This window comes from Anolis sagrei, chromosome 4, assembly GCF_037176765.1.
Source record: "Anolis sagrei isolate rAnoSag1 chromosome 4, rAnoSag1.mat, whole genome shotgun sequence".
NCBI classification, from domain to species: Eukaryota; Metazoa; Chordata; class Lepidosauria; order Squamata; family Dactyloidae; genus Anolis; species Anolis sagrei.
The window spans coordinates 131,023,331-131,048,800 of record NC_090024.1 but is presented as its reverse complement, the minus strand read 5'-3'; the positions used below and the strand labels follow the sequence as shown (position 1 = coordinate 131,048,800).

General features: G+C 41.7%; 2 protein-coding genes across 6 annotated transcripts in view; both read right to left on the bottom strand.

Annotated features, from left to right (window-relative positions):
• The window catches only part of LOC137096948 (flavin-containing monooxygenase 1-like), a 25,871-nt gene extending 17,002 nt beyond the window's left edge, over positions 1-8,869 (bottom strand). For 2 of the 3 annotated variants that reach the window (XM_067467673.1, XM_067467671.1), the window contains exons 1-5: positions 6,758-6,846; positions 3,981-4,117; positions 3,467-3,655; positions 2,307-2,469; positions 667-809 (exon numbers count right to left, since the gene is read on the bottom strand). In XM_067467673.1, coding sequence (XP_067323774.1) covers positions 667-809; positions 2,307-2,469; positions 3,467-3,655; positions 3,981-4,112 — 627 coding nt within the window. In that variant the 5' untranslated portion in view covers positions 4,113-4,117; positions 6,758-6,846. Of the gene's footprint in view, positions 1-666; positions 810-2,306; positions 2,470-3,466; positions 3,656-3,980; positions 4,118-6,757; positions 6,847-8,780 lie in introns of those variants that run through there. The other variant, XM_067467672.1, reaches the window with a different exon arrangement.
• LOC137096950 (flavin-containing monooxygenase 1-like) overlaps positions 5,033-25,470 on the bottom strand; it is a 26,089-nt gene continuing 5,651 nt past the window's right edge. Inside the window, exons 4-9 of one of the 3 annotated variants that reach the window (XM_067467679.1) lie at positions 24,583-24,745; positions 22,943-23,085; positions 19,790-19,989; positions 18,703-19,058; positions 15,742-15,814; positions 5,033-7,107 (exon numbers count right to left, since the gene is read on the bottom strand). In XM_067467679.1, coding sequence (XP_067323780.1) covers positions 6,759-7,107; positions 15,742-15,814; positions 18,703-19,058; positions 19,790-19,989; positions 22,943-23,085; positions 24,583-24,745 — 1,284 coding nt within the window. In that variant the 3' untranslated portion in view covers positions 5,033-6,758. Of the gene's footprint in view, positions 7,108-12,728; positions 13,440-15,741; positions 15,815-18,702; positions 19,059-19,789; positions 19,990-22,942; positions 23,086-24,582; positions 24,746-25,470 lie in introns of those variants that run through there. The other 2 variants (XM_067467678.1, XM_067467677.1) reach the window with 2 other exon arrangements.

Genomic DNA, 25,470 nt, shown 5'->3' with positions numbered 1-25,470 from the left:
TGGAGGGAAGGATATTTGAGGCAAAGATGAGAAGACAGGAAAGCTTAGAGAAGACAATGATGCTGTAGAAAATGGAAGGAAAAAGGAAGAGGAGCCAACCAAGGGCAAGATGGATGGATGGGATCCTTGAAGTGACTGGCTTGACTCTGAATGAGCTGGGGGTGGTGATGGCCAACAGGGAGTTCTGGCGTGGGCTGGTCCAGGAGGTCACGAAGAGTCAGAAGCGACTGAACGAATAAACAACTATTTCAAGTTCCCTTCCAGGCCGCACTCAAGCTACTATCCCTAACTTTCTTCTTATGTCCAGTTAAATTAGTTAGAATACATGAAAAGGGAAAGTATCTGAAGGCCTGTTCTTGCAATGTCTTTTACATTCTAACAATGCCATTTCCACACTTGTGGATTTTTTCAAAGATTCTTGTTGCATTAATTGACTCCCTGAAATATTAATTGCAGCTCACAGCAGAAGCAATTTATTTCTCCCATTCTTTAATTTTTATTACATTTGGTAGAAGCACTGTGTTTTCTAAACTGGCTTAGGCGCATTTTAATTTCAGTTGTATCAACATGACAATTTGGTTTTCTCGTGGTTGTTCACATTAGTCAATACACCAGTAATTCAGAATTAGTGAACACATATCTTGTGTTTAAAATGAGAAATGTTACCTTTTTTGCTGTGTGTGTTGCTGCCACTGCAATATCAACTCCTGAATTCCCCATGCCAATCACAAGTACTCTTTTATCCCGGAATACTTCTGCGTTTTTATAGTGCCGGCTATGAAGATACATGCCATTGAATTTTTCTATACCTGTGTGGAAGAAAGAACATGGCACAGTGAGCTTCCAAATGGCATCTAAAAGAACAGTAGCCCAATTCTATACAGTACTTTTTCCTTGGAAATTTCAGTCAATGAAGTGAGGTCTACTCCTAAGTGAATTGTAGTTTTAGTGATTTTCTAGTGTCTGTTTGGATCATGAGGCCTACATCCTGAAGTGAAGCCTCGGGCCAGGATCTTTGGCACCCCCCCCCCCCCCAAATCTACTGCTAAGGTTAAGGGAAGGGTTTAGGATATAATAAGTCAGTTTAAATGATAACACAAAAGTAACCATTATATTTATTTCAATAATTATATGGATGTACAGTAATATCAAAAATTATCTCAAATGTTTAGCTTTATTGGCACAGTTTTTTCAACAATTTCAGTAAAATCAACTTGCTTAGCTAAATAATTTTCAGTGTGTACATTTGCTAGATGGTCAAGTCACTCAACTAGGTGTGTTTTTTTGGCATGCTTTCGATGAATTTGTCAGCCTGCTGGAATGATCTTTTACTTAAGAAACAGTAACTGATACTGTACAATGAACTTTCTATTTCATCACATTGATTAAATTCCTCTGAGTCAAACACTTTAGAAGTTGTAACACACTGTGTTCATCATATTGGGTTAGGTTCAAGTGTAGGGTAGAGCATTCTTTATGTGTCTAAAGTGTTGGGAGAGGGAGAAGAGGCCTTCGTTGGGACGGCTTGATCCCGTTGTTGTTTGGTTGCAGAGTGAGCACCCTCCTGATGTCTTGGTCATCAAGTTCAGAGCAACCCGGTATATAAGGGAACCCCTTTTGTTCAGCACCCCAAGGCTGGTGTCAGAAAGCAAGCAGTCTCCGTAGGTGAAGCAAAATCTCTTGATTCAAGTGTGGCCACACAGGGATAAACAGCCAAGACAGACCAGTGTCTTCAAAGAAGGCTGTCTGTGTCACTTGGATCTTTCAGACACCTTATATACATGTCTTTTCGCTGTGTCATGAGCACACACCTCTCTTATCGGATCAACCTTTCAAAAACATGTTTTCTCATATTTTGCCACTTCGGTGCCTCTAAACTGATAACCTTCTACGAACTACGTAAACATACATATTATTGTTTCAGATAAGCATTTTGGGTGTCAACCCACCCTGGGCATACTTGACAATAGAGCATCTTGTGTCTTTCAGATACTTTATCTCCTCTTGGCCTTCAGTCTTCCGTAGGCCAGAGGAGAGGGACAAACCCCTCTTTAGATTTGCATTTCAGCATTTCAACATTTCTAAGTTCTGTTAACCCTTTCAGTATCAGATCATGGGATCTTAGGACGGTGTAGAAGGGATCTTTATGGCTTTAATATGTAGTCAACTTCTACCACCCCTCCAAATTATGGAGAGTTTGAAACCTTGTTCATTATATTGTGACATTTTGATTGGTTTTAATGGAGTGATACTGACAGAATGTGAATTTTGCAAATAAACAGAAAGACATTAAAAAAGAACTTTACCAGGAAAAGAAGAGAGTGGCATCCTAGGGTAAGTAAGGAAACCAATGCAAACCATCACAGCATCAAAGATGGCTGACTTCTGCTCCCCTTCTGTCTCTGTGATAACATCCCATTGGCCAGTGGCAGAGAAGTCAGGACACTTCCTAATATTGATCACTTTAGTCTGAAACATTTACATAAAATAATCATGATTAACAATCTGGAAAGGAGTATGCTCAGCTGGATAAAGAAATATGGTTTCCTTCAATCATTAACATCTTTCCCAACTAGAAATATGCATGACCATCCGAGTAGGCAAGCCATTCTCAGTTGTATTCCTGGAATTGTTTCTCTCTCTGGAGTGCAATAATACAGGGTCTCTATACCAGTATTTCTCAACCTGGGGGTCGGAGCGGGGGGGGGGGGGGGGAGCAGGAATGCTCAGCACATGGCAACATGGTGTGCATGGGTGGCTGAGGGAGAGCTTGCGAGGCGGGAGGGGGACTCGCACCAGTGAGCCCCTTCCAGGCATGGGGATGTGGCCCAATTCTATCATTGGTGGGGTTCAGAATGCTCTTTGATTGCAGGTGAACTATAAATCCCAGCAACTACAACTCCCAAATGTCAAGGTCCATTTCCCCCAAATTCTACCAGTGTTCACATTTGGGCATATCGAGTATTCATGCGAAGTTTGGTCCAGATCTGTCATTGCTTGAGTCCACAGTACTCTCTGGATGTAGGTGAACTACAACTCCAAAACTCAAGGTCAAAGCCCACCAAACCCTTCCAGTATTTTCTGTTGATCATCGGAGTCCTGTGTGCCATGTTTGGTTTGATTCCATCATTTGTGGAGTTTAGAATGCCCTTTGATTGTAGATGAACTATAAATCCCAGCAATCACAACTCCCAAATGACAAAATCAATCCTTCTCTCCACTCCTCCAGTATTCAAATTTGGGCATATCGGGTTTTTGTGTCAAATTTGGTCCAGTGAATGAATACATAACCTGAATACCAGATATTTACATTACAATTCATAACAGTAGCAAACTCACAGTTATGAAGTAGCAACAAAAATAATTTTATGGTTGGGGTCACCACAACATAAAGAAATGTACTAAGGGGTCGCGGCATTAGGAAGGTTGAGAGAAACTGCTCTAGACAGAAATATATCAAGCTTACTTTGAACTGAATGTGTCTCCGTAGATCAAAATGCTTTGTATACATCTCCAGGTATTCCAGAAGCCTGGCATTGGGCAAAAAGACTGGAAAATCTTCTGGGTATGGGAAGTCTGAAAAGACTGACATCTCTTTACAGGAGTTACTGATCAATGATTTGTAGATGCTGGGCCTTCCTTCTTCAACATTTTCCTATACATACAATAGCACAATTAAGTTTATCATGGTTTATAGTAGTGTCTTTTAAAGTGATTATGTTGTCGACCCCCCCCCCCCAAAACCAGGTCAAAATATTAAATTAATAAACTTGGCACAGCAGCGGAGAGTTCTGCAGGTAGCAGAAGCCCGGAGTTCCATGAATTGGCTCTGTGTATAGTCCATATTAGTTTTGAATAATGCAAGTTTCCATACCATTATCAAAGGCAACATCTATAGCATCTAAAATACACAGATTTAATTATATAGCATAAAATACAAAAAGGTTAGGAAATATATTGTATCAGATGCCCCAACTTACCTTGAATTGCCAAATTCCCCCGATGTCATCACTTCTCTCAAAGCAGGTAGGCTCCAGTCCTTCATCCAAGCAGCATTTGAGGGAAACTAATCCACTTATACCTGCTCCGACAATAGCTACTTTTTTGGGCATGATGTCTTGAAACACAGAAAAAGAAAAATACACCCTCAGAATATTCAACCCTTTACGTGAGCTGACCAGATCTTTTTATACATATATTAAAGGAGAGTAAGTGTAAGCAATTCTGAAATGTCTGCCTTCCACATCCCAAGTAGGAGGGAAGCTCTTTAAGAAACTCTAAACCTGATCAGAAAAGAAACGCCCAACCACATGCACACCATTCTTTGATCAAAGGGGTTAGACCCCCCACCTGAGAGTCTGTGGGATATGTTTATTGAGTATACACAAGTCTTAAATACCTTTCAGCAAACTGGAACACAACTACGTATGCTTTACCTTGGCCACTGCATACCTTACCCAATACTTTGCTTATCTAGGTTCTTCAGGCAGAGTCCATTAAAAGGAAAAAATACACAAAAATGGTTGAAGATATGCAACATGCAGATAGCTTAGGTCGCATAAGCTATTCAACCACATTTTTAAATCTCGATTTCTGGAGTATACACCCACTCACAGGGCATTTTGTAAAAAGCGTAGGTTTCTCTGGAGGTCTTCATCATGGATAATTTGGCTTTTACATCTTTTGGTATTCAATATATGCGCCAATATATGAAAGTCAGCAAAGTTATTAAAAAAATGATATTTATTTATTTCATTTATTTACCCTGTTTATACCCCGCCTTTTTCTACCCCAAAAGGGACTCAAGGCAGCTTACATATGGCAATTATTCAATGCCTTAAACACACATATTCTGAAACCAAGAGGGAGAGGGAGAGAGAGCGTGAGGGGGGAGACAGAAAGAACGAAAGGAGTTCTGCATTAAAAGAGCCAAGACTGATTCCACTGAGAGAGAGGCCTCCTCCGGAGGCTGGATAAATGCCCTCAGCGAGCCACATCTGGCCCCCGAACCGTAGTTTGAGGACCCCTGCACTACACCATTGCTGCTAGCCTGTTGTGACATTCAGTATAGTTAGTCTGGGCTATTTTCTTGCAACCACAAATGAGGTGCTCTACTATCCTGAATAGGGACAAGACAGCAAAATAAATGCCACAGGGCTATTAACCCTTTCCAATGCTATCTAAAGATAGTGCTCTCACTCTCTCTGTCCACTCCCCCCTCTCTCTATATATATGGCTGGAGTTACATTTAGATATGTATCTGTCCCAACTTACAAAAAAATTCAACTTAAGAACAAACCTAAAGAACCTATCTTGTTCATAACTGCCTGTATCTCCATTCTGTCTTACCTGTGCTGACTTAATTATATCTTCTTGCAATAAAATGTAAAATGAGTACCCTACAAAACAGATACCAGAGTGCCTACAAATATTCTCTGGGAAAACATTTTTGAAATTTTCATCACCTGCCCTACTTTTTCTCTGTGAGTTTCCTAGAAGTTTTTCAATATGGCTGTGAAGACATGTAACCTAAAACAGGTAGGGAAGGTAAAGAAGAAGGTGAATATTCCTTGAAGTTATGGACAGAATTGCTTTGGGCTCTCTGGTCTCAGCTACAGTTGGTCCTCCACATTTTCAGGGGATCAGGCAGATGACCCTTCATGAAAGTAAAACAAATTAATAAATTTCTCGAAGCCTTCCTAGGGGCAATGAGATAGGCCACTACCACCACTGCTGTGGACCCCAGGGAGCTTGCTCACCACTGCCTTGTTCTCCTCCCACTCCTCCTGCCGATCTTCATGATCACATCTTCCCTTACAAACCAGTGCGAACCCTGAGATCATCTGGAGAAGCTCTGCTCTCTCTTCCATCACCATCCCAAGCGGTTGGTGGGGACAAGGGAGAGGGCCTTCTCGGTGGTGGCCCCCCAGCTCTGGAACCCCCTCCCTAAGAGATCAGACAAGCATTCACTCTGGCCTCCTTTCAGAAGGAATTGAAAACCTGGATATTCAGTTATGCCTTTGATTAGGCAGTTCACCATAAATCCATCCTGTCTCTATTTTAAGTTTAAGTTTTGCACTTTATTTCAGCCCTTTTATTGGTTTTCTCAACACTTTTGCCAACAGTTGTCTCTAGCCCCTGTTCACTCAATCTCAAACTTTCCTTTGGCTCCTTTAGGATTTATTTGCACTCATTGAGCCTGAGCTCAATTATGACTTTTATCTCAGTCTATTGATTGATTATGTTGTTTATGGCTGTTTATGGCTGTGCTATGGTTTATTATTTTTATTGAGTGTTTTTAACTGTGTCTTTGTTTTTATCTGTAATTGTTGGGCTTGCCCCTTGTAAGCCTCTCCGAATCTCCTTGGGGAGATGGTGGCAGGGTATAAAAATAGTTATTATATTTTTATCTGCTCTCCCTGCCTGACTCTCCCATGGTCGAGTGTATATGGAAGCACCAGCCACAGTGGTGAGAAGGAGTCTGGAAGTTGAACTTTTTTTGGGGAGGGGGGGATTATAAGTAAATAGATATGTTGCATATACAGACATATATCAGAGTATCTTTGCACACCACCTTTATATTGCACATTTTTTGAGAATGAAAATAATCTTTTCCATTTCTGAATATATATGCAAAAGCTAATAACAATAGAGGTCTGACTGCAACCATGGAATAAATTATTCCACATATAAACTGATTATTATAGGAGGAGCCATGCATAACTTTTGCAATCTGATTTCAAACCATTATTCTTACATTAGTTGGTGGAGATCAGGAATATAGTAGCCAAGACAACAATGATACCACTGATTTTAAGGAGGAAAAACTGGTTATAGCTTGGAGAGTTGCCCACAACTCGGGTTTTGGTAGGCTTGATGATCCGCTCCTTCTGGGTGAATATGGCATCCCTGGCTCCGGCCCATTTCCCAGGTCCCATCAGTCGATACTGGAATGGGCTACAGGGTCCAAAGAAGATTCTCATGGCCAGCTGGGGATCCCGCAGTAACAATGGGAATACCTTTGGCTTTGATCCTAATTCAACAGCAAGCTCATCCAGATACTCAATGAAATCTGTTTGGATTGATTGATTGCGGCTGGTGCCAAACCTTTAGAAATTGAGAAAACAAAGATAAAAATTGCAACTCTATCTGAGGGAGTGAAGCCAGTACATAGTGCTACTCTAGATTAATAATGTAATGAAGAGAGCTGGGATGGAGTAGTGGATTGAGTGCTGGGCTATAACTCTGAGAGATCAGGGTTTGAATGCCTGCTTATTCACAGAACTCTATGCAGTGGCCTCTAAACATATTATCTCAGCTTCAGAGGAAGGCAATGACAAACCCCTTGCAAGAAAAGCCTTGGATACCTTCACTTCTGTGTTGCAATCAACTGGAAATGACTTGAAGGCACGCCACCATCACTACAATTTAGTAAAACAGATAATCATGTTTACTCTGAGAACAAGCTTAAAATTTTAAGACACACAGTGTACTGCAGGGCTAATAAAATGTGATAGAGCTTTGAGAGTACTTTTCCTGAATATAGTAAATCTCTTGACGGGGTTATTTTTGGGTTTTGTTTTTAAAAATTGAGATCAAGAAGCTTTTAATAATCACACAAATCTTGCACTGTGGGTTTTGTTGGCAGAAATATAAGATGGTGTGAGAAATGTGGGTTTGGACTATATCAGTGTGTGTTAAGCTGATAATGTGACTTTTTATTGGAGAAGTAACATTTTATAGGTTTTATAGCAGAAAGACACAAATGGTAATTATGTTTGATAAAGTTATTTTATTTAGTTTCTGTATCAACAGTGTTAAGAAAACTGGTGGTCAGGCATGTAGCCGGGGGGGGGGGGGGGGCTTGAGGGGCTTCACCCCCCCCTCCCCAATTCTCAGGGTGGTCTGCGAGAAGGCCTTACTGGTACATTATTTAAACTGTTATGTTTATTTATATTATGATCTGATCACCATACTCAATATATCCCATATGCATGGGGGTATTGGGGTAACGATACAAAAGGTTTGCTAGGGTAGACCCTCTTTTACTCAGACTGCCCCCCCCCCCCAAAAAATCAAACTCAGTTCCCCCCGAAACAAAATCCTGGCTACGGGCCTGATGTGAGGGATGGCTTAGGGAGCTGAGAAAGTTTTGCTTAGAGAAAAGAAGTCTAAAAGGGGACATGAAAGTCATTTTTAAATACTTGAAAGGATGTCACAATGAGAAGGAGGCAGGCTTGTTTTCTGCTACTCCAGAGACTAGGACATGGAGCAATGGATTCAAATTGCAGGAAAAGAAATTCATTAGGAAGAACTTCCTGATGGTAAGAGCTGTGGGATATGCTGTTTCAGAGTGTGACAGAGTCCCTTTCTCCGGACGTTTTCAAGCGGAGCCTGGATGACCGTCTGTGGGAAATGCTTGTATTGTGTTGTTTTTTCCTACAGGCCAAAGGATTGGACTACATGGTACTTGTAGTCCCCTCCAACTCTATGATTCTATGGTATCCTCTTTTTCTTTAGTGTGCTTGATATTACTACAACACCTACAACCCTTCTTCCTTTTTTATTTTATTTTATTTTTTTGGCTAGCTAGCAATGCTGCCTTGCCCTTCTCAACCCATTCCTGCATTAGGGACGGGCACCGACTGATATTGGATGACAGAATAAAGATTAAATGTTGAACTTTAAGAGTATTCATTAGATTAACCCTGTTATGTCTTGTAATTGTTCCTACCAGCCAACACAAGATACATAAAGCTTCACTAGAGGCAAATAAATACCTGTTTTTAGACACTAGGCTATAGTTTTCATGGTCAAACCACTGGTTCATCTTTTTTTCTATCATCCATTGCAAAAGGAACCATGGGACTGAATTCTGAATCATATTCCTGAAGCGTGTGTGAAAGACGGTGTCCCAGGGATAGCCATTGTCATCCACTTGGCTCATCACCCAGGAGCCATTTCCGGTGCTGATGAAGACTTGCAGGGCAACAAGAAAGATTTATAAAGAAAGGATGGCCTTGGCCACCCTTCAAATCAATGGCTTGAATCCATTTTACCCATACTTACATCATATAGTGTTGTAGTAGAGTCTGCTGGCAACACTACAACTGATAGTAGGAGTGGTAGAGGAGGGAAACGAGGCGCCCAGGTGTTAGATGAGGAGCAGCAAAGGAAGAGAATCCGGGAGATATTTATGTCACCCACAGACAAAGAATCCTTTGAAGGTTTCTCTGAGAGTGAAATGAGATAAATGAAGGCACTGGAGTGATAGAACTTTGCAGTAGGCAAAGTGTTGGTTTCATGCCTTGGGTCTTGGTGCTACCGCTTCTCTTGTTTCGCTTGGGTCCTGGATCTGCAGGTTGCTGCCTTCTTTGTGTATCGACCAGATTGGCTTCTCGTAACTGCGGATTTCCCCTCTCCTTGACTTCGGACTGTTTCTAACAACGACACTGCCCCTTGGACTATGGAACCTTTAACTGGGATTTATTCGACTTTGGACTGCTTCTGGATTACGACTTCTTTTCACAGCTTTTTGTTTGCTTATTATCTTTGAACTGTGTGATTTTGGTGTGTTTTGGAGAAACTCTTATTTAATCCGGATTATTTGCCAGTTTAATCCGGATTATTTTCCAAGTTTGTTTTTCAAGCTGCAAATTGCTGCAAACTTTAAGTTCTGACCAGAGGCACTGAAGCAAGTGTCTCTGAGTCCTGTTTACTTTGCTTTAATAAACTATTGTTTTGGATATACTCCTGTGTCTGGCTCTTTAAGGCATCTGGGTTCCAACAGATTGCCTACTACCAGCAACAGCCAGGAATGGCAAATTTGTAAGGGCTGGCCACTCAGGTGGCTCATCTTCAGGCTCAGTTGGCACAAATGGAGGGAGGGCAAGCCCCTGCAACGCAACCCAAGTGGTGTGTCATGTTGCCGGAGCGTTTCGATGGGACCAAAGACTTGTTACCTGTGTTTTTTACGTAAGTAGAACTTTATTTTGGACAAATTGCTGCAACTGAGCTGCCTAATGACATAGCCAAGGTGTCGTTTATGTTAAGTTTACTCACTGGAGCTGCAACTAAATGGGCTGTGTCACTTGTTACAGGGAACAGTCCAATTAGAAACAATTTGAATGCATTTAAGGAGGCACTAACTAATGCCTTTGGGGATTCGCTGAGAGAGGAGAATGCAGGTTGGGCCTTACATCGCCAACATCAAGGAAAGAGCACTGTGTTGGAGTATCTAACTAAGTTCAATCTCCTCAAACATCAGCTTGACTGGGGAGAAAAACCGTTTATGCTCCTGTTTACAGCTGGCTTGTTGGATCAACTTCAGGACGAATTGGCTCATTTGGAGACACCTGACTCTTGGGATGACCTGGTGAAAAAGGTGCTGCGCATTGATGCGTGTTTGGAGTTCCGGAGAAAAGGACGTCTCAGCAGAGGCTTGATTCTACCTTCCCTTGCCAGCTCCGCAAGTAGAAGTAAAGGGGAGGAGGAGCCCATGCAGCTGGGCGTTTACCGGAAGTTATCAGAAGCAGAGAAGGAGCAGAGACGACAACTTAATTTGTGCTTATATTATGGTGGTGGGGGGCATTTTGCTAGAAATTGTACCATCAAGTCATCCAAGGTGCAGGGAAAAGGTCAGCCCTAGTACACCCTGGGTCCAGTGCACTAGGACCAATGGTTCAATGGCCCAGAAATAAGGAGCATGTTTTTGTACAGATTAATCTTTTGTTGGGGAATGGTGGAAAGATAACTACATGGGCACCGGTAGACTCGGGAGCTACGGGGTCGTACATTGATGAAAAATTTGTTAAAGACCATGATATACCAGTGGTTAAAAAGAAGAATGTAGTTTGGGTGGGAGGGAGCAGATGGTAAACTTGTGGATACAGGTTCCATAACTCATGAAACCTTGGGGGTGGCATGGGAATTACAGGGAATTGTGGAAGATTTCACTTGGGATGTAACCATGCTTCCTAGATATATCGTAATTCTAGGAATGAGTTGGCTATCCAAGGTTAATCCATCTATTGACTGGGGAAATAAGACCATTAAATTAGAGAAGCATCAATGTTTAACTGTTTCTAGTCAGGATCCAGACTTGGTTGGAGTACCATTTTGTTATTTTGATTTTAGAGACGTGTTCTGTAAAAAAAGAGGCTGATAAATTGCCTCCTCATAGGCCTTATGGCTGTGCAATCAAGCTGGAGGAAGGCGCTTGTATGCATTATCAGTTCCTGAAAGACCAGCGCTAAGAGAATTTTTAGATGAAAACCTGGAGAAAGGTTTTATAAGACCTTCAAGTTCACCTACAGCTGCGCCAGTATTTTTTGTGTCTAAGAAAATGGGATCTTAGGTTAGTTTGCGATTATTATTATTATTATTATTATTATTATTATTAAAAATTTATTTGTACCCCAGTAACATCTCCCGAAGGACTCGATGGGGCTTACAAAGGCCAAGGCCTCAACACACAACATAACAATACAAAACCCAAGGCAAATTAAAAACAATTAAAGCAATATAACAATAAGCAATAAACAATACACTAAGACACAATGAAACTGGGCCTGGCCAGAGTAATGGGTACAGGATTAAAAGTGCTGAAGGTGACAGGTGGGATATAAGGCTTATAGGGCAAGTGCAGTGTGCAGCGCGCGGCAGTCTTAGTTTTAATAAAGTGCTTCTGGGACTTGTTATTGGAGATTTCCTATTCTGGGAAGGCACATCGGAACAGCCAGGTCTTCAAGTTCTTTCTAAAGACTGCTAAGGTAGGGGCCTGTCTAAGATCTTTGGGGAGGGTGTTCCAGAGTTAGGGGGCCACCACAGAAAAGGCCCTGTCTCGTGTCCCCACCAAACGCGCTTGTGACGCAGGCGGGATCACGAGCAGGACCTCTCCAGATGACCGAAGTGAACACGTGGGTTCATAGATGGAGATGCGGTCACGCAGGTAGGATGGTCCCAAACCGTTCAGGGCTTTGTAGGTAAGCACCTGCACCTTAAATTGGGCTTGGAAAATAAAGGGCAGCCAGTGGAGCTCCTTGAACAGAAGGATTGACCTCTCTCTGTAAGGGGCCCCAGTTAACATCCTGGCCGCTGCTCGTTGGACCAGTTGGAACTTCCAAGCCGTTTTCAAGGGCAGCCCCACGTAGAGCGCATTGCAGTAGTCCAATCTGGAGGTGACCAAGGCATGGACCACCCAGGCCAGATCAGCCTTCGCGAGGTATGGTCGCAGTTGGCGCACAAGTCTCAGTTGTGCGAAAGCCCTCCCAGACACCGCCGACGCCTGAGCCTCAAGCATAAGCGATGAATCCAAGAGGACTCCCAGACTGCGGACCTGTGGCTTCAGGGGGAGTGTAACCCCGTCCAGCACAGGTTGCCACCCTATACCCCATTCAGGTTTACGATCGACCAGGAGGACCTCTGTCTCATCGGGATTGATCTACAGAGTACTTAATAAGTTCACTGTTAGAGATCATTACCCCTTACCTCTAATACCAGAATTATTATCCAGAGTGCAAGGAGCGCCTATATTTTCAAAGTTAGATCTACGCGGCGCTTATAATTTAGTGTGAATTAAGGAGGGGGATGAATGGAAAACTGCGTTTAACACTTGCTTTGGGGCTTACGAGGAAAGAGGTTCCGACAGCGGGCCCCAAACTGTTTAGGGCTTTGTAGGTAAGAATCTGTACCTTGAATATTATTATATATTTTATAGAAATATGTTTTAATATTATATTTTATAGAAATTTTAATATGTGTTGTTATAGAATTTTTACAAAGTTTATGTGTTTTAACTATGCTGTAACCCATCTCGAGCCACAAGGGGAGGCAAGTAAGAAATAGAATTATTATTATTTCTTAATCACTTGTCTTTAATTTCTCCATAAGTATCAGAGGGGCAGGTCATCAGCAGCTTGCCCTCTGTTAACTGATCATGAGTTTCCCATTAAAATAAGTGAATTAGCAGAATGTGATGCTTCCCATTGAAAGAAGTGGTTTAAACACCATTCATATTCCATTTCATGAGATATACTGCATTTCCCTATTGTTTTTTACTCTAATATCAGCTAACTGCCCTGTGGATACACCAGAACTAATTGAAACTGAAGTAAATTCCAACAAATACAGCAAAGAGGGCAAGCACTTTAAGCACATATGTAGAGAAACTTGAAGTGTCTTCTACAACTCGGGTTCTTGTGGGCTTCAAGGTTCGCTCCCACTGGGTCAGGATTGCATTTCTGGCCCCTTCCCATTTCCCTGGCCCAGTTAAACGGTATTGGTAGGCAGAGCATGGCCCAAAGAATATCTTTATGGCTATTTCTGGATCTTTGAGAAGCAGAGCTGGCACACTAGGTTTTACACCAATGAAGGAGGCCAGTTGGTCCATGTAGACCATCCAATCTGTCTTCAGAACCTCATCAAACGTGAAGCCAAACCTTAATGATAATGAAAAAGAAAATGAAATGAACAAAGAGGAAAGAGAAGAAACAAATATGTCTAATAATTAGGTGAAACAGAAGGAATGGCACTGAATGTTGTTTCCCTTATTCCCCCATCTACACTTCCTAATGGTAAGAGCTATTGGAATTAGGCTAACTCAGAAAGTGGTGGACTCTCCATCTATGAAGGGCCCAGCCTGGGAATGCGCGGCCCTGCCGTCTCCTCTCTGGACCAATCCTGACATAGATCCTACCCAGTCTCTTTCTCTGGCCAACACAAAACAAAAGAGGGGTGGTGAAAACTGGAACAATGGTTTTATATGGTTGTATAAAAAGTGTTGTGAAGAGCACGTGCTCTCTTATGCTTGTAATTTTGGAGCAAGGGCTCACAAGCATTGATTCTTGGCTAAGATGAAATAAATGCCTCTGTCCTATGTCTTTCTTCACTGGGGAGATTTTTTAAAATCTGGAACATTGTTTACCAAGCTGTTCCCTCTCAATTTATTGCGGTCTAAATTCCATATCAGTATTATTGCTTCCCTTGATCTAGACCTGTGGTTCTCAACCTGTGGGTCCCCAGATGTTTTGGCTTTCAACTCCCCAAAACTCTAACAGCTGGTAAACTGACTGGGATTTCTGGGGGTTGTAGGCCAAAACACCTGGGGGCCCACAGGTTGAGAACCACTGATCTAGACACTAGACTCCTGTTGATGCAGCCTAGAATCACATTGCTTTTTTTAGTTGCTAATTCACAGTGTTGATGCCTGCTCAGCTTGTGGTCTACTAAGGCCCCTTATACACTTCCATATACAATCCATATTATCTGCTTTGAACTGGATTATATGGCAGTGTAGACTCATACAATCCAGTTCAAAGCATATAATGTGGACAATCCACTTTGATAATCTGTATTATATGGCAGTTTAGACGGGGCCTAAGACCTAGACCCTTTTCACATAGGTTGTTTTCAAGCCAGGTGTCACCCCAGATCTGTGCCTGTATTTATTTATTTATTTTACAGTATTTATATTCCGCTCTTCTCACCCTGCAGGGGACTCAGGGCGGATTACAATGTACATATACATGGCAAACATTCAATGCCATAGTTACACACCATATATAGACAGACACACAGAGGCTATTTAACATTCCAGCTTTTTCATGAGGGTATTCTGGCCACCAGGGGAGCTGTCGTTTCACCGTCCATTTGTGACACTGATGAAATACTTCCTCCTTCTTTGCATGCTTGCTGGAGATTTTTTATGGCATCGTAAATTAGCCTCCCAACATAAGCGGTACCTAAATTTCCTACTTAACAGATGCAACTGTCTTTCAGGCTGCAAAGGTCGACAGCAAGCTACACAAATTGGTCAGAAGCTCACTCCAACCCGGGCTGGCTTCGAACTTTTTGGTCAGTAGTGATCTTAATGTAGCTGACTCCCAGCCAGCTGCGCCACAGTCCCAGTCATTTATATTGTCTATGTGTACCATCCTACATTTCTCCCTGTTGAAATTCACAACTATTATTTCCAGAACACAGAGATCAAATGAGAGAAATAGGAATCAAAACAAACTAATCCAATTATTTAAGTACTGCAATATTGCTAAAGTACTTTAGAACTTTGACCATAACTTTTGAATAATAATAAAGAAGGTTCAGTGGAAATTGGTGGAAATCAATTTTGCCAGAATCTACAGTTAGAAAACTCTGGAAGATTTTAAGAAAAAGTCTGTGTACAGATCTAGGAATATGCAGGTAAAAGTAAAACAAAAACAATGGAAAACTCTCCGTTCTACCAGAAGATTTACCTCTGTCTGAAGCCCCTTCTACACTGCCATACAATCAAGATTATCAAAGCAGATAATCCATATTATTTGCTTTGAACTGGATTATCTACACTGTCATATAATCTAGCTCAGAGCAGATAACCTTGATTTTATATGGCAGTGTAGAAGGGGCCTGAATGACCCCCCAATTTCCAGAACATCTCCTTATTTCAAGTGTCACAAGTTGAGGATCAACACCATAAAAATAACAGTATAAATTCTAAAACCCTAAATTTCACAGCAAATACAGCTGAGCCTGTTTCTGAGCTTCCTAATGATTTCCTTGGTTATGGCATGATGTGAAGAGTCAAATAACGAGTAGCTGATCAAATGCTCTGGCACAAATGAGACTATTTTCTAAATATCTTCATAACAATGAAGGCATAGAGTCAAAGTTGTATGGTTTCTTTATTATCAGCTGACAACCCTAACCTAATTACTGAGGATTTGTCTTGGTTTTATAAAGACTTACCACTTTTTCTTGTTTTTCTTAATTTCATTGACCTCCTTCACCATTATGTTCACTGGAGGCAATTTACATAAGCCTAGAAGACAGGAGAAATGTTTCAGGGAATCACAAAATGAAAAATGAAAACCAAGCCAAACCCAAAGAAAAACAACTTTTAGAAGATGTCTTCAAACAGAAGAACAGTTTGTTCATCTATAAATAAGGCTCAGTGGCTGTTTGCAGTGGTATTTTAAGTGCGAAAAAAATCTTAATTGTCAATCCAAATTGCACAAGATCCCCAATGATGCAGCAGGGAGCACAGTAAAGTTCAATCAGTTTTTTAGATATGCTGTGCTAAGTGTGATGTCGAGAGTGGCACCACCTATGTGCAGAACTGTTAGTTGCAAGATTTAAACTGTTCTATCATGCTTAATCCTGCCTTTTTACCCTGCTTATGTATAGTTGGATTGATTGGTTATTTATAGCTGTCAATCAAGCTTCGCACCTTCCTGGGTCTTTCCAGAACAACGCTGACGGCGGCAGTAAGGGCTGAGCTAGGAATACTCCCAGTAAAAGCTCAAATCTGAATGAGACAGTTTAATTACTGTTCAAAAGTAAACTCTGGATCCTAGTAGACTTCCTCGCCTATGTCTAGAGGATCAAGTCCAGCATGACCAGAAGTCATCGTGGATGGCGGCTCTGAATAATGAGCTGGCTGGATTCAGTCTGCCTTTGCAATTTCTGGGTGTTTTGGGTCCGGGGGCAGGGCAAGTGCTCAAGCGGCGCATTCGGGATGTCTATGCACAGCTGGACCTAGAGAGCATAGGTAGGTCTTCAGCCACAAGGTTTTTAGCTTCCCACAAAAGGAATATTCATTTAGAGCACTACCTAACTATTCCACTTCCTCTACCCTTAAGAAGAATATATACTAGGACTAGGTTTTAACAACTCAGTACTATGGTGCAAACCGGGCGCTACTGTAACATCCCAAGAAGTGAGAGATTCTGCGTCTGGGGAGAACAAACAGTGGAAGACATTGAACATTTCTTAATTGACTGTCCAGCATATACTGAACTGCGAGACAGATATTTGCATCCAATATTATCCAACTGCAGGTCCCCCAACAGAAATGATATTCTGACATCCCTCTTGCAAGGGCAGGAAAGATCCAACATAATCAGAGTAAGCCTTTTTATTCTGAAAGCCATTAAGAAAAGAGCAGATTTCCTGAAAGAAGAACCAGGAAAATAAGATTCTGACAATAAATAGAAAGTCAGTTGCTGTCCTCACCTTTTTGCCTTGTTTTTTACTCATGTTCTATTTTGAAATGGTCATATGACTGATCAAATAAATACATATTATTATTATTATTATTATATAGCTGTCAATCAGTGTTGTTTGCACCAGTTGAATTGCTTTCTCAAACTCAGTTGTTTGGCTCCACCTCTTCCTGGAGGAGGGGAGTGCTTCCCTTTTTTATTCTGCCATCAGAGTTTCTATCAAATGGATGTGAATAAGAGACTTGGCTCTAAAAGCTCCTGATTAAAATTACCTCTCAGCACCAGTTTTAAGGTTTTTTACCCTTGGGACTCATGCTTTATGTCCAGATCATCCTGGACAACATTGAGGAGACCCAAGCGCCTTCAAACCGGTTCTTTTGGCACCAGAGGAAGGTCTTGTCCCTTCAACATAGGCCATTGGACTGGGGTTGTGTTTATTCCGATATTCACAGCCATTGAGGAAAGAGGAAATAGGAAAAGCCTCTCAGCTTCAAACTCTTTGGACTTCAGAGATTGTAAAGTATATTTCCTTTATCCCTGTTGAAACAACAAGCTTGTGCCTGAGAAAGATAACTCATTGTGAACAATAAATACCATTTTGAGTTATCTGTTGTGTTTTGGTCTTTGGGAGTTCCAGTTTACTATAGGAGAGCAAGAAGCAATCCCCTGGGGAAAGATGCCACGTCCATGCCTCTTTTACTAAGAGCTATAGCCCCAGGCACAACGGCACACTAAGCTTTCAGGCCTCGAAGATTTGGATGTTACTCTATTACTAGGAAGCATTAGCATACAATTTAAAGCAAATATGCAAACATTAAAACAGAATTAAATATAAACAATATTTTAAAAAATCAGTTATTAGCCATTAAAACATATTCAGAGTTAGAAACCACAGCACCCCCTGACTTGATCTGAAAAACCTTCATTTTTAAAGCCTGTCTCAAGAGAAAGGTTTTAGCCTGCCAATAATCAATCCACATTATTTGCTTTGAAGTGGATTATATGAATCCATGCTGTCATATAATCTAGTTCAAATCAGATAATCTGAATTGTATATGGCAGTGCAGACAGAGCCCAAGAGGCTAGGCTGCCCCCCCCCCTTTCCAACTTTCTTTGCATTGGATTTAGTCAGGCATTTTACATGTAACTGAGGGTCTATTTAGTCGGGCATTTTACATATAACTGAGGGTTTATTTTAGGCTTTCTCATCTTGCATGTGTTTTAAACACATGTTATTTTTAATTTATCTTTTGTTCTTGGAATTTAATGTGAGCTTTTAATTATTTTGGAAGCCATCATAGGTCCCAGTCTGGGATAAAACCAGCAAAATAAATACATAAATAAAGCCTAAAAGTGGTGTCTTCACTTTCAGGTGTTCTTATAGTATCAGAATAGAGATGGGTATGATTTTTTTTATGTAGACAACTGGCTAGTTTTAGTTATAATAATACCACTTGATACTCTTAAGACCCAGAATCATGATTTCTATATGCAGTTATTCTATTTATTATTTATTTATTTAAAACTTTTATATCCCGATCTTCTCACCTCCGTAGAGGGACTCAGATCGGCTTACAGACCGGCTTATATTCATTCTTAAGAGCACTTTTCTAAGGTAGCAATGTCAACTATAAGTCATGCCCACTAGTGTCACTTCCTAAATGTGCACTTAGACCTTTGGAGTGCTGTGTCCCATCTTACATACCATTAAAGACACGAGTGACCCAGCGTGCCTGGATTTCCACTGGTGGTACGATTGGTCCAAATGGCCTGAAGTACCCGATAAGGGCAAGTGTTGGTTTCTCCAGATGAGGAGGGAAGATGTATTTGTACAATGAAGCATGCTTATCTTCAACTTTGATGACAGACTCATCAATGAAAGGAAATGAAGCCTTGTATCCAGTGGCAAAGACAACAATATCCACATCTTCTGCCTCGGGAGTATTTGCAAATATCACAGCATTTTCTTTAAACGCCTTCACTTCAGGTCTAATAGTGATCTTCCCACTGAGGATGCAAGCAGGCAGCTCATCATTTATCACTGGCTCTCTCATCACAGATCTAAGAGGAAGGATTAAGAAATCAAGATTACTTTATTCATTGCCAGGTACTTCAATAAATACACAGAGGGCATTTCCACACTGCCCCTTTATCCTGGGATCTGATCCCAAATTATCTGTTTATCCCCGGTTATCTGGCAGTGGGGGAAGTAGCAGCCAATAATGAAAGGACCAAGGTAGTGACATCTCCAGCCCATCCTCTGTTCAGATATCAGCCAGCACGCCAATGCCTTAAATCAAGAAATAGTTTTCTAAGATCTATAGAGATACTTGCAGAAATACCTCCGCAAACAAGAGTCCAAAAGTGGCAGGCAAAAACCCAGAACCACAATCAGTGGCTGATACCAGATGAGAACCCCCCCCCCCCCCCGGGCACACAGAAGACTTCGAAGGCACTGAACAGACTGTGCTCTGGCACCATGAGATGCAGAGCCAACCTTAAGAAATGAGACCACAAAGTAGCGTCCACAACATGTGAGTGTGGAGAAGAGCAAACCACAGACCACGTATTACAATGCAGTCTGAGCCCTGCCACCTGCACAATGGAGGACCTTCTTATAGCAACACCAGAGGCACTCCAAGTGGCCAGCTACTGGTCAAAGAACATTTAGTATAATGCCAAGTTTTTTATACTTTGTGTTTTTTAAATGCATTACAACTGTACCCTTGGTTCACTCCTGTTACGATAAATAAATAACTTGTTGTTTCTATGTGATAATTTATACTAAGTACCTATCTTTTGGAATGATTCCATAGTTGGCATGATCAAACCACTGGCTCGCTCGGTTTGCAACCAGCCATGCTGTGATACGCCCAGGAAGACTATTTCGGACTATGTTCTTAAAACGAGTAAGGAACACCATGTCCCATGGGTAGCCATTGTCAAAAACACGGCTCAGCGCCCAAGCACCTTTACTTGTGCTAATCATCACCTAAAAAAAGGAAGACAATCAAACACAGCAACAACCTGTTAGGAATCATTCTATACAGTACTGCATTAGTGATTTCATTAGTTATGTAAGCCAACTTTTAAAATAAGAAATTCAATTTTCTACATGGATTTGATAGTCTATATTTTCTCTCTCAATCTCTCTCTTTCAAAACACACAAAGACACATATTCTGGTCTGTCCCAAAATTTAATTCAATGTGTGTACTTTGATCCTAAAGTCTTTTAGAATTTGAGTAGCGAAAGAATTGCCTAGCACTGCAAGTACATACTGGTATACTAACGTGAATCTGAAAACCAGTAGCCCCTCAGCCACAGTTCACTAAGTTCCGTCACCCATGACCATCAGTCTTGCTGGCTGGGATTTATGGGAGCTTGGGGCCTGCAACATTTAAAGGGGCACAATTTCCCCACAAGTAACTTTCGGCCAGGCTTCCTTCACCCCCTTTCTAAGGCACCATCTACACTGCCATATAAAAAAACGCAGATTCTCCCTAACGTCCTCTCCAATCCATTACAAATCAGGGTCCCTGGTATACTGAGATCCTCAGGGAAATGAAACGAGAAGGATAATAACTAAAGCACAGATGGCAGAAAACTAGACTTTTATGTGACAAGACACGGTATAGAGGGCACCTTTGCTCCTATAAGGTGGCAATATGTGCAGTGAAGAAAGCTTTCTTCTTTGCACACTTTGCACCTGCAGATTCACATCTTGTTGTCAGGTGCGGCTGAAGCAATAGGCAAGATACGCATTTGCGTATAGCACGAATCCCCAAGGGGCACTCCTCCAAGGCAACAACAACAACAGGAGGGGAAGCACTGCTTTGGCTCACTTTCTGCCTCCCTCCCTGCTGCCTTTCCTCTGGATCAAAAGCATCCTTCCTCCCCACTCCTTCCACCTTTGATCTCCGCGGTCAGGCGCACCATTTTAGGCGAACAGCAGCTCAGCAAGCAAGGCTTCCTCCTTTTCCTCTTCCTCCGCTCAGCTGCTTTGAGAGACAACAAGAGTCAGGCAGCGAGGAGGAGGAGGAGGCAAGAGAGCAAAGAGATTCGGCCTACAGACAAGCTCCGCTGGCTTCCTAGTGATCAAGATGAGTGGCTCCTTTTCCTGAGTTGGAGGAAAAAGCAGGGCAAATCCACCACCCCGACGACTCAGGCCCCGCTGCAGCTCCTTGTAGGCCTCTTTGCCACCTGCCCCCATCTGCACTGACTGCTTAATGCCATGAATGAAAGCCAGCCTCAAACTGCACGACCACAAACAACAGCAAACTCCCACAAAAGCAAGCACGCAAAAGAAAGCAAGCAGCCCGGTTCGTGTCATCACGAACATGCTGACTTCGAAGATTTTTAACATTCCATTATACATATTATTGTTGTTCAGATTTTTTTACTTTGCAAACAGCATTGCAAAAATAACCAGAATGCAAATATTAGCGAATAGGTGCATGTATAGGTCTATGTATAATTTTTCCCTGAGAATTTGAGATGGTTGAGTAAAAATATGACCACATTTCTCCCATTCCTCCTTTCCATTTCTCCCATTCTTTTTTTAAAGCAGTGGTTCCCAACCTGTGTACGTGGACCACCAGTGGTCCCCAAGATCTAAAATATGGTCCAGGGCCTCACCGTTAATACACCATTGCAATGAGAGTGGCTGGTCTCGTGAAACCCTCTTACAGTGCTGAGGCAACAGGGATGTCATGAGGAGAGAGGCTGACTATCCACAAAAGGCATGACAACAAGCTTCCTGACTGCTGCTTCTCTTCCTCCTCCTTCGCCTGAGCAGAGCCGTTCCATGTGGTGTCTGGAAGCGGGGGTGCCTTTGTGTCTTCACTTTTATGCCTGTTCCTGGGGTTATTTGGGGCGCTGGTTCAGAAAATTGCATTGGATAGACCACATCAACTCTAGATTATTAAGTATGGGTTTCTGTGGGCGAGCAGATGGCAATTACTGGATGGCATATGTTCTGTATCAGAAACTAGAGCTGATGTGGTCTATCCAATGCATTTTTTCTGAATCAGCACCCCAACCAAATCTAAAGTTGACCAAAAACAGATTCATAACGCTTTTGGTACTAATGTTGAAGAGTGGTCCCTGGTCAAAAACAATTGGGAACCACTGCTAAAGGGATGCTGCCACGCCACATGTTTTTGGGAAAGATGACTAAATTTAAGGTGCAATATCTCAAGTGAGAAGTACTGAGAGTGCCTTGGACCGTGAGAAAATCCAACCAGTCCATACTTCAGGAAATAAAGTCCGATTGTTCATTGGAGGGAAGGATATTTGAGGCAAAGATGAGAAGACAGGAAAGCTTAGAGAAGACAATGATGCTGTAGAAAATGGAAGGAAAAAGGAAGAGGAGCCAACCAAGGGCAAGATGGATGGATGGGATCCTTGAAGTGACTGGCTTGACTCTGAATGAGCTGGGGGTGGTGATGGCCAACAGGGAGTTCTGGCGTGGGCTGGTCCAGGAGGTCACGAAGAGTCAGAAGCGACTGAACGAATAAACAACTATTTCAAGTTCCCTTCCAGGCCGCACTCAAGCTACTATAACTAACTTTCTTCTTATGTCCAGTTAAATTAGTTAGAATACATGAAAAGGGAAAGTATCTGAAGGCCTGTTCTTGCAATGTCTTTTACATTCTAACAATGCCATTTCCACACTTGTGGATTTTTTCAAAGATTCTTGTTGCATTAATTGACTCCCTGAAATATTAATTGCAGCTCACAGCAGAAGCAATTTATTTCTCCCATTCTTTAATTTTTATTACATTTGGTAGAAGCACTGTGTTTTCTAAACTGGCTTAGGCGCATTTTAATTTCAGTTGTATCAACATGACAATTTGGTTTTCTCGTGGTTGTTCACATTAGTCAATACACCAGTAATTCAGAATTAGTGAACACATATCTTGTGTTTAAAATGAGAAATGTTACCTTTTTTGCTGTGTGTGTTGCTGCCACTGCAATATCAACTCCTGAATTCCCCATGCCAATCACAAGTACTCTTTTATCCCGGAATACTTCTGCGTTTTTATAGTGCCGGCTATGAAGATACATGCCATTAAATTTTTCTATACCTGTGTGGAAGAAAGAACATGGCACAGTGAGCTTCCAAATGGCATCTAAAAGAACAGTAGCCCAATTCTATACAGTACTTTTTCCTTGGAAATTTCAGTCAATGAAGTGAGGTCTACTCCTAAGTGAATTGTAGTTTTAGTGATTTTCTAGTGTCTGTTTGGATCATGAGGCCTACATCCTGAAGTGAAGCCTCGGGCCAGGATCTTTGGCACCCCCCCCCCCCCCAAATCTACTGCTAAGGTTAAGGGAAGGGTTTAGGATATAATAAGTCAGTTTAAATGATAACACAAAAGTAACCATTATATTTATTTCAATAATTATATGGATGTACAGTAATATCAAAAATTATCTCAAATGTTTAGCTTTATTGGCACAGTTTTTTCAACAATTTCAGTAAAATCAACTTGCTTAGCTAAATAATTTTCAGTGTGTACATTTGCTAGATGGTCAAGTCACTCAACTAGGTGTGTTTTTTTGGCATGCTTTCGATGAATTTGTCAGCCTGCTGGAATGATCTTTTACTTAAGAAACAGTAACTGATACTGTACAATGAACTTTCTATTTCATCACATTGATTAAATTCCTCTGAGTCAAACACTTTAGAAGTTGTAACACACTGTGTTCATCATATTGGGTTAGGTTCAAGTGTAGGGTAGAGCATTCTTTATGTGTCTAAAGTGTTGGGAGAGGGAGAAGAGGCCTTCGTTGGGACGGCTTGATCCCGTTGTTGTTTGGTTGCAGAGTGAGCACCCTCCTGATGTCTTGGTCACCAAGTTCAGAGCAACCCGGTATATAAGGGAACCCCTTTTGTTCAGCACCCCAAGGCTGGTGTCAGAAAGCAAGCAGTCTCCGTAGGTGAAGCAAAATCTCTTGATTCAAGTGTGGCCACACAGGGATAAACAGCCAAGACAGACCAGTGTCTTCAAAGAAGGCTGTCTGTGTCACTTGGATCTTTCAGACACCTTATATACATGTCTTTTCGCTGTGTCATGAGCACACACCTCTCTTATCGGATCAACCTTTCAAAAACACGTTTTCTCATATTTTGCCACTTCAGTGCCTCTAAACTGATAACCTTCTACGAACTACGTAAACATACATATTATTGTTTCAGATAAGCATTTTGGGTGTCAACCCACCCTGGGCATACTTGACAATAGAGCATCTTGTGTCTTTCAGATACTTTATCTCCTCTTGGCCTTCGGTCTTCCGTAGGCCAGAGGAGAGGGACAAACCCCTCTTTAGATTTGCATTTCAGCATTTCAACATTTCTAAGTTCTGTTAACCCTTTCAGTATCAGATCATGGGATCTTAGGACGGTGTAGAAGGGATCTTTATGGCTTTAATATGTAGTCAACTTCTACCACCCCTCCAAATTATGGAGAGTTTGAAACCTTGTTCATTATATTGTGACATTTTGATTGGTTTTAATGGAGTGATACTGACAGAATGTGAATTTTGCAAATAAACAGAAAGACATTAAAAAAGAACTTTACCAGGAAAAGAAGAGAGTGGCATCCTAGGGTAAGTAAGGAAACCAATGCAAACCATCACAGCATCAAAGATGGCTGACTTCTGCTCCCCTTCTGTCTCTGTGATAACATCCCATTGGCCAGTGGCAGAGAAGTCAGGACACTTCCTAATATTGATCACTTTAGTCTGAAACATTTACATAAAATAATCATGATTAACAATCTGGAAAGGAGTATGCTCAGCTGGATAAAGAAATATGGTTTCCTTCAATCATTAACATCTTTCCCAACTAGAAATATGCATGACCATCCGAGTAGGCAAGCCATTCTCAGTTGTATTCCTGGAATTGTTTCTCTCTCTGGAGTGCAATAATACAGGGTCTCTATACCAGTATTTCTCAACCTGGGGGTCGGAGCGGGGGGGGGGAGCAGGAATGCTCAGCACATGGCAACATGGTGTGCATGGGTGGCTGAGGGAGAGCTTGCGAGGCGGGAGGGAGACTCGCACCAGTGAGCCCCTTCCAGGCATGGGGATGTGGCCCAATTCTATCATTGGTGGGGTTCAGAATGCTCTTTGATTGCAGGTGAACTATAAATCCCAGCAACTACAACTCCCAAATGTCAAGGTCCATTTCCCCCAAATTCTACCAGTGTTCACATTTGGGCATATCGAGTATTCATGCGAAGTTTGGTCCAGATCTGTCATTGCTTGAGTCCACAGTACTCTCTGGATGTAGGTGAACTACAACTCCAAAACTCAAGGTCAAAGCCCACCAGTATTTTCTGTTGATCATCGGAGTCCTGTGTGCCATGTTTGGTTTGATTCCATCATTTGTGGAGTTTAGAATGCCCTTTGATTGTAGATGAACTATAAATCCCAGCAATCACAACTCCCAAATGACAAAATCAATC